At 43.5% G+C, this 9,502-nt stretch overlaps 2 protein-coding genes across 2 annotated transcripts in view; both read right to left on the reverse strand.

The window, feature by feature from the left end:
• Positions 1–1,781: 1,781 nt before the first annotated feature.
• Positions 1,782–2,813, reverse strand: LOC113662921 (single insulin-like growth factor-binding domain protein-2). The gene is made up of 2 exons (XM_027178109.2): positions 2,403–2,813; positions 1,782–2,109 (listed from the first exon to the last, which is right to left on the reverse strand). The coding sequence occupies exons 1-2, from the start codon at positions 2,683–2,685 to the stop codon at positions 2,072–2,074; spliced, it is 321 nt and encodes a 106-aa protein (XP_027033910.2). The 5' UTR covers positions 2,686–2,813; the 3' UTR covers positions 1,782–2,071.
• Positions 2,814–7,916: 5,103 nt separating this feature from the next.
• crx (cone-rod homeobox) overlaps positions 7,917–9,502 on the reverse strand; it is a 4,308-nt gene continuing 2,722 nt past the window's right edge. Inside the window, exon 3 of the mRNA XM_027178123.2 lies at positions 7,917–8,817. Within this exon, the coding sequence (XP_027033924.1) occupies positions 8,260–8,817 (558 nt within the window). The 3' untranslated portion in view covers positions 7,917–8,259. The remainder of the gene's footprint in view (positions 8,818–9,502) is intronic.

Below are 9,502 nucleotides of genomic sequence, written 5' to 3' on the forward strand. Positions count from 1 at the left end.
TTTAAACCCAGCTTGTTTGCTTTGCCTTGAAAGTTTTATCTTCTAATTAATCTATTATTTTTGTGTATATAATGGAATTATATTTGAATACACAACTATTTGTGTTTTTCTCGGTGAATTTCTGTGAGGATTTTATAACTATATTGTGCAATATGCTTTTTGTACACTATACAGCAGAGGTAGTGTGTGTAACGTATACGGATGATGTGATGACTGACAGTCCTGATAATGCAGCACTTATAGATATGAAGCAGTGAATATAATTATGGTGAGTTGTTAATCAGGTTCCTGTGTCTGGGAGTTTTAGTAAACAAAATTCTGTAGTGCCTGAGAGAAGGGAGGAGCTGAAAGAGGTTGTGTCCAGGGTGCGAAGGGGCAGTGGTGATTTTTTACTGCCCGGTTTCTGGTTCTTGTGTCGTATAAGTCCTGGGGGGTGGGCAGGGGGGCACCAGTTATTTATGTTGTTTTTGCTGTGCGTTGCGGTCTGTTTCTGTCCTGTTTAGTTGCTGCACCAAACCAGATGGTGATGGATGTGAACAGGACAGATTCAATGACTGCAGTGTAGAACAGCATCAACAGCTCCTGTGGCAGACCAAACGTCCTTAATTGGCATAGAAACTACATCCTCTGCTGGGCCTTTTTAATGATAGAGTTTATGTTTCACTCCTATTTTAGGTCTTGGGCAATGGTAGTGCCCAGAAACCTGAAGGTCTCCACAGGTCTTTCCTAAAGTCCACTATCATCTCCACAGTTTTGAGAGTATTTAGCTCTAGGCTGCTTTGACTGCACCATAGCACCAGCCGCTTCACCTCCTGCTGGCATGCAGACTCGTCGCCATCTCGGATGAGACGGATTTCATTCATTCATTCATTTTCTACCGCTTATCCAAACTACTCGGGTCACGTGGAGCCTGTGCCTATCTCAGGTGTCATCGGGCATCGAGGCAGGATCTGTATAAGTATAATTATGTCTATATAAAACTCGAGACCCAAGTAGCCTATTGCTTGGACTTAAATCAAGCATCGCGTTAGTTCTGGCAGGCCACGTCGTCAAGCGTGCATCAGCTGTTAATCAGCTGTCCACGACACGCACCAGTCCGGTTACGACATCCATATTACCCAACCATTTAAACTCCTATTCGTAGAGCCGCTCTATCGCTTCGCTGCCGCCATGATCTAAACTCCCTCCTCCGACCCCGACTCCACCATGCCAGAACCCGTGTTTGCTGTACCAGTTTACGTCTTAAATCTCCACATTTTCTCTCTTTCTCTCTCCCTTTCTCTCTAATTATTTAATGATCTTCTATCCATACATTTATTACTTTCCAAAAACGCGTAAGCGAGCATATCAATACTATGCATGCTTGATGGTTCGGTTATACGGGGGTCTATTCTATTTTCTAGTCGCTGCTCTCCCCGCTCTGTCCCTGCATGCGCACGGATGGGCACGTGGATTCTTGCCCAGAACAGAACCATACTAACTGTATGCATATCATCTAATAAATTCCCTTGTGACAAAGTGGTCCTGACAGAACTTGTTTATAACCTGTATGTTGCTGTAAAAACGACATACAACTCTCTCTCTTAACCCAGCTGGACTTTCTTCCTCATTATTTACATCTTTGCTATTAGATGTAACCATATTGTATACCTTCAGAGGCGTGTAATAGACTTTATGTTGCTCAGACCTTTTATTTCCACTGGGCTCTTTATCTAGTGTCCAGTCCCTGGCTTTCTTGAATGTATAAAGGAGAAATGTAGAAAATAACGATGCACACAGGAACCGATGCAAAACATTGTATTAAAAAAGAAAGAGACATAAAGAAATCGTACAGTCACTCGAACCCAATGTCACAGGAATACAGTGGACTATAAAGGTTATATGAGAGTGATCTTTATAATGAAAAGCTGTACTGCAGTCACAACGTAATGCCTGTTTATAATGGCTTATAATCTGCTGTGTGGTTTTAGAGCAACCTACAGACATGTCTATGTATGTATATAATCATACTCGAACTATCCTGCTTGTAAATCGTTGTCGTCGATGGCGTCCGTCGGTCACATCTTCCGTCTCACTTCCTCAGTCGCTTCAGCTTTGCAAGAAACGTTTCTGTAAATGTAAACATCTGTGTGAGCGATGAGATAACAAACGGCCGATTTCACGACTACCCAGCATGCGATGACCAGAAAGTTCTGGGAACTTTCATTAGTTCCGATTTTGTTTTCCAGAAAGGGTTCGTTTACAGAAATATCATGTTTATGTTTCTCAGAAAGGTTCCTACAAAATAACCAAAAAGCAACCAAATGATAACTGTAGTGCAATGTTTGGTGTTTGCTGGCTCTCCATTGGATTGTGGAAGGTGTGTGTGTGTGTGTGTGTGTGTGTGTGTGTGAGATAAGTACCATGACACACTCCCACGCTGTTGAACGTGACCGGTTCTTTCTTTACACACTCAAGGTCCTCGTCACAGACGCCGAGGTAGTTGTACGGGCCACCACAAGACTCGCCCTCTACCAATGCACATATCATGCAGCAGCCGCATACATCCAAAACCTTCCCTCCAGCGCAGCGGAGGTCTGGCGAGCATTTCCTCATGTAGCAGGGTATGCAGGACATCGCCTGGCTGTCCTCCACCAGCAGGAATGCCATCAGCTGACAAAGCAGCAGACACTTCAGATACATCATGGAGCGTAAAAAAAAATCAGCTTCACACTATAATAATGAGCGGTTCTGTGTTTGTTAGGAAACGAGTCGCAGCTCCAGGACACTCAGCACCTCAAAACCCTGAACCTTTAATAAAAAGTGTGATCTGTGCATACCATGATGAGTCCAAACATGTCAGGGGAGGAGTTTGGAGGAAAAAAAATATTTAAAAAAAAGTTCAGCTTACTCTGCGGTCCAGGATTGTGGGCCAACATTTCAGAGACACGCCCTTTAACTGTACAACGCTAAAGGTCTTTAGCTGCAGCTGTTTCTCATTAGCCCAAACCTTTAAACACAGCTTGTTTGCTTTGCCTTGTAAGTTTTATCTTAAAATCTGTTATTTTTTTGTATATAACAGAATTATATTTAAATACATAACTATTTATGTTATTGTTGGTGGATTTACGTGATGATTTTTTTTAATAACCCTAGTTTTGTTTATATAAAACTTGAGACCCACGTAGCCTAGCGCTCCGACTTTACTTGTCTGACTGAAAAATCTGTCTGGGTTTTTATTTAGGAATCAGACTGAGTTTAGCTAAAATGCTCTCCACTTACGAAGGATTAGCACTGAAGAGCACTATTCGGACAATGTCAGTAAAGATTACGGCGACTTTTACCTTCTGTTAAAAGGTCCGGAAAAATTACCTAGGTAATACTAATCCCGTCCGAATAGACCCGCTGTAAATATGTACGGTAAAATTCCGTCATTTCCTGTTTAAAAGTAGTTTTTGGCATGTTTTGCAATCACGGAGGCGCCATGTTGTCTGTTTGCACACGTGATAACAGGAAGCAAAGTCATACGCACATGACGACAAGGAGGCTACTGTGGTGCGTAAAGCGATTTACCCCTCCCACTTCTGCTCGTTTTACTGAGATGTCTTGTCCCGTGCAAAATCGGCCAATTAATATTACAGACGTCCTGAGGTAAAATTGCATTACTCCACATCCCCACGTAGAACTAATCCCGTCCGAATAGTGCTAAAGACACAGAGCGCTAGTTGACTAGAGGGACACTTTCAAATAGCAGAAGAATAGAATATTCCTGAGGCTTGTTTGACATCTTGTCAGTGGCTAAATCATGCTAGACCTAGGATTCCCAGAGAAATTGACACAAAAAAACCCCACAAAACCTGATGCTAAGAACTTTGTAAGTAAAACCTCAGACTGAAGACATAGTAAGTTGAATAATGATAGCTAGCTAAACATGTTAATTACAGGTAACTTCTCAGCAAGAATGTGAACTAGCATTTAGCTAGTTTCTTTATTTTAATTTTAGAGAAACTAAAGACAAAAAAAATGTTCATTTATTAGCAATCTAGCAAGTTAAGACTGTTAAATACATTCTCACAATGACAAATTCAGTGATATGATGTTACCTAGCCATTTAATTTGAAATTGGTGCTGCAAAGATCAAAACATTTGAACCAATAATCCAGGAACAGAGTCTACATGCGGTCTTAGGATTTGTAATGACTAGTCGTAAGGCTGAGGATCCATTGCAGCTTTAATAGACAGACAATCTCGTAAACAACATGCAGAGTTCAGCACCGGTAAACATGACAGCAAAGGTAAGGCAAAAACTTAGTCAGAACAACAGGCAAAAGGTCAGGGCAGGCAGAAAACAGTCATGACACAAAATACAGAAACAGATCAATAACCAGAAACTGCTCAGAATGACAGCCGTAGCAAATCAAGACTTCGCACTGGAGTCAAGTTCAAGTTTGCCTTAAATAGGCACTAGGTAATTGGCCGCAGGTGGCGGTACAATCAGTCCCAGCAGGTGGCTTATGGGAAATGTAGTCCGGAAGTGTTAACATTCTGGGGGCGGCTCCCTCTGTTGGCGATCGGGGGACGAGACAGGTGCTTCCATCATGACAGGATCATGTCGGTTTCTATTCTATTACTTATTCTTCGTCCTCTTATGAACACAACAGGTACACGTACTTACGGCTAGTTTTACAAAGTTGACGTGGTTGCTCTTTTTTACCGGCTCGTTATCCTATGCAATCAATTAGAAACATTTTCAAGACTGTTTTTAAACCAGATTGTTAGACATATATTATCTGTATACAGCCCTAGTCACATTGCACGGTTTTATCGAGGTCAGAACAGGATTAGAAAACACAGGATGGGGGGATGGAGGAATGGAAAAAAGATAGAGGACATCGGTGGAGTCTATCTATGTATTTTTGTAAACCTTCCACTAAAAGAAGCTAGTTGCTTTGTTGGTAAAGACATTCGCATATAACAATGGAAGAAAGTACACTATATCTGAAAGTGACAAGTCTTCTCAGTCCGTTTCTGAGACATATCAAGAAAAATATGTTATAGAAGGATGCGAACTCCAGAAATGACATAAACCTAGTGGAGAGAAACAAAGAATGTTTAGGAAATTCATTCGTTCATTTTCTACCGCTTATCCGAACTTCTCGGGTCACGGGGAGCCTGTGCCTATCTCAGGCGTCATCGGGCATCGAGGCAGGATACACCCTGGACGGAGTGCCAACCCATCACAGGGCACACACACACACTCTCACTCACACACTACGGACAATTTTCCAGAGATGCCAATCAACCTACCATGCATGTCTTTGGACCAGGGGAAGAAACCGGAGTACCCGGAGGAAACCCCCGAGGCACGGGGAGAACATGCAAACTCCACACACACAAGGCGGAGGCGGGAATCGAACCCACAACCCTGGAGGTGTGAGGTGAACGTGCTAACCACTAAGCCACCGTGTGTTTAGGAAATTCTTTATTTTAATCCAAGTCCTTTGCAGATTTTGCCTGGCTACATATTTCTTGTTTCTTACAATGCAATAAGTAGGGACACAAATTAAAGATTGGGGTTAAAATGTAAACATCACAAACCTCAACACATTAGCTATGTACCTATACAGCCATCTGTCTTCCCTAGGTAGCAATAAGCTGCAGCTAACTGTTATGCAGGTTAAACAAGTGGGCACAAGTTTAGCACAACGCTAGTTATGTAATTCCGACCAGCTCTGTAAAAAAGAACCTAGTGATTAGCTGGCTAGCAAAATTCCAGCTAATGGCATCAGCAGCAACATATATTCATCAATCAATGAGAATTTATATAGTCTGCAGTAGAGCTGTAATAAATTGGGGGATCGAACCTTTTCTCTGCCACTAACCCGTCCTTCTTTACGACTAGCTCTCCGCTCATATTTGTCTCTTCTCTTCCACAGAAAACAGCTTTTAGAGCGCAAAAGTTCAGAAGAATGTTAAAGAAAAAGAATAAATGTTCGAAGAAGAACAGAAGGCGATGGGGTCGAGGGGTCTTTGCTAATCCTCCCTAATTGCTTTAGGCTCGTGTCAGTTTGATGCTAAGGAGATTGAGGTACTCTCTGGGTCATCGCCTAAAATAAATCCGCCACCAGCACACAGGACACGCAGGAGCACGGACGTATCTGCTTTATCCTGGTCAGGATAGGGAGCTGTACAGTGGGGCAAAAAAGTATTTAGTCAACCACCAATTGTGCAAGTTCCCCCCTTAATAAGACGAGAGAGGCCTGCCATTTTCATCATAGGTACACTTTATACTCATAGGAAAACACATTGTAGGATTTTTAATGAATTAAGTGTTAAATTCCTCTGTAAAATAAGTATTTGTACCCCTTTTCCACCAAAAAGAACCGGGTGCTGGTTCAGAGCTAGCACTGGTGCTGGTTCAAAGTTGGTTCCACTGGCGAACCTTCTAAGAACCGGTTTGCCTTTCCACCGGTTAGAGAGCATCACAGCGCCGAGTGTGACGTCACTGTATACGTGTCACGTTACACAGCAACGTTAGCGCAGCAGCGACAAACACAAACACAACAACAATGGCGGATGTTGCTTTACTGTTAATGCTCATGGCTTTGCGAACCTACATTGGCATCCATACGCTGCGAACAAAACGTGTACGTGCTGCTCCGTGTAATCTGTATAAACGGAGGTTGTGATCGATAAAGTACATAACGTTATTTTATCGTTAACACAGAAAAAAGTTAGCCTTAGCATGTAGCTACCTACTATCATGTGTGCTGATAATGTATCATATCGTGGTAAAGTAAAAATTTAATAAACATTAGTATACTTAAGATACATGATCAAATGTGCTAACAGTAGCCACGCCCACTGCCCCGCCCACAGCTCCTGACGCAAGCGGTTCTTAAGTCTAGACCAGCAACGTTTTGGTGCTACTTAAGAACCACTTTTCCTGGTTCAGAGCCGGTGCTTTGGCGGTCGAAACAGAAAGAACTGGTTATAAATTAGGCTCCGAACCTGCACTCGAACTGCCTCGGTTGTAAAGGGGCATCGGTCACCTACAAAAAAGCAAGATTTCTGGCTCTGACAGACCTGTAACTTGTTCTTTAAGAGGCTCCTTTGTCCTCCACTCGTTACCTGTGTTAATGGCACCTGTTTGAACTTGTTATCAGTATAAAAGACACCTGTCCACAACCTCAAACAGTCAGACTCCAAACTCCACTATGGCCAAGACCAAAGTGCTGTCAAAGGACACCAGAGACAACATTGTACACCTGCGAAGACTGAATCTGATAAGCAGCTTGGTGTGAAGAAATGGGAGCAATTATTAGAAAATGGAAGACATACAAGAGCACTGATAATGTCCTTGGATCTGGGGCTCTACGTAAGATCTCACCTCGTGGGGTCAAAATGATCACGGTGAGCAAAAATCCCAGCACCACACAGGGTTTGTGTACCAGCTTGTGTTTGGTGAAGTGAGAAGAAACCAGCAGGAGCTTTAGATCATTTTCAGCTTCTGCAAATTTCTGAGCTCCTCTAAAAGTGTTTTATTTGTCATTTTTAACAATCATGCAAACTCTAGTGAACTGTAGACCACATCACATGACCATCAAATGATCTACAACCCTGTTCACAATTCCTAGACCTTTTGGTTAGTTAAATAATCTACAGAGTGTATCGTGTTTCTGTTTTTATTCGCCTTTTTGCTACTCTAGTCTGTATCTCAGTCTGATCTTGGGTCCACCTCAGGGTTACTTCATGACTAATCTGTTCTATATATTGAGATTATAAAATATGCCTCCAATCCAAAAGAGAAAGAAATATCCAACGGAGCCACTGTAGCAACTAATCAGTTTTAATGACAGCTACATAAAGTTAGACTGAATGTTTTATCACTTAAACAGTTGATAAATATTAGCAAACTAAATGCACAACACAATCGTTTTACAGCATTCTAGAAGAGAAAATCAAATGAATAGAAAGAAAATAGAAAGACAGAAACATGGCTGGGCAGAGACTCGACTAAGACTCGGCTCTCTGATCGTGTGTGTGTGTCTGTGTGTGGAAATAAATGTGTGAATGTATGTGAGGTAAGTTCTTAATCATGATGAATGCTCAAGAGTGTCAACCAATCACAGAAAAGCAGCTACCATCTCTTTCAAAATGGATGGCCTCTCGAATCAGTCCTCAAGTCTATCTGGAGAATTCTCAGCAATGGCAGCTTGTATCGTCTTCCCTCGTGCTCCAGCTTCTCCTTCTGTTCCTCTCGCTGTACTATACTGGACATTACAACACCTGGAACTTGTGATCGAGGCAGTCGACGGTGCTGAATCCGAGCTTCCAGGCCTGCTGGTCCTTGTAGTCGAGGCAGTCGAAGCCGAGCGAGGCGGAGACACCGTAGCCCTGGGAGGCGAGTGAGGGTGATTGGCTCAGCGAGGTGCCTACAGAGGGCACAGCAAGGGGTGAAAGGGCTCCCTGAGAGGTAACAGGTGACAGGTAAGGGCCACAGTCGAAGTACGGCGACGTGCTGAAGCCTGTACCGTAGGAAGATGACACTGGCCCGTAGCTCATGGCATACGGACGCTGCATGCATGCGGTACCCGAACCACACAGTGGGTCAGGGAGCGGTGACAAAGAGCCTGGGCTCCAAACAGACACTGGTGCCGCACCTAGGGTTAAAGGTGGAAGAGGAGGAGGCGGAGCCACTGAGATGTTGGACGGATCAGAGGGCATCTCTGTGGGTGGAGGCGTGGCCTTTTTCTTTGGAGGGCGAGGCTTGGGTTGGCCACTTGACTGCTGTTGTTGCTGTTGACGGCATTTGGCCCGACGGTTCTTGAACCAGACCTACAAGATTAAGACACAGGAAACCAGAAAGACAAATTAGAGAGGAAGGAAGTACTAATAAAGTAATAGTCATCAAAAAAGGCATGTGTGATTCATCTACAGTAATAAACACTATTCAACAAATACATCTTTTTCTATTACTGGCACAAAAATAGGACATGCACACATCTTTCAGGAAAATATACAGTAGACTTCAGCGCCCCCTGGAAGGGGCCCACAGGCATCACATATATGTTTCTCATTGCACACAGGTATGTCTCAGGATTTCATGTTTCACTCAGGAGTGTCACACATGTGCAAGTCACAAGTAAGTCTCATGAATGTCATGAATGTCAAGTCAAAGTCAAGTCCAGGCTTTTTTTTAATATTTGTCAAGCATGTCTCAAGTTGGGGCACGGTGGCTTAGAGGTTAGCACGTTCGCCTCACACCTCCAGGGTCAGGAGGTTCGATTCCCACCTCCTCCTTGTGTCTCGGGGGTTTCCTCCTTGTGTCTCGGGGGTTTCCTCCCCCGGTCCAAAGACATGCATGGTAGGTTGATTGGCATCTCTGGAAAATTGTCCGGAGTGTGTGTGTGTGTGTGTGAGTGAATGAGAGTGTGTGTGTGCCCTGTGATGGGTTGGCACTCCGTCCAGGGTGTATCCTGCCTCGATGCCCAATGACGCCTGAGATAGGCACAGGCTCCCC

This window comes from Tachysurus fulvidraco, chromosome 26 (genome assembly GCF_022655615.1).
Source record: "Tachysurus fulvidraco isolate hzauxx_2018 chromosome 26, HZAU_PFXX_2.0, whole genome shotgun sequence".
In the NCBI taxonomy this organism is placed as follows: Eukaryota; Metazoa; Chordata; class Actinopteri; order Siluriformes; family Bagridae; genus Tachysurus; species Tachysurus fulvidraco.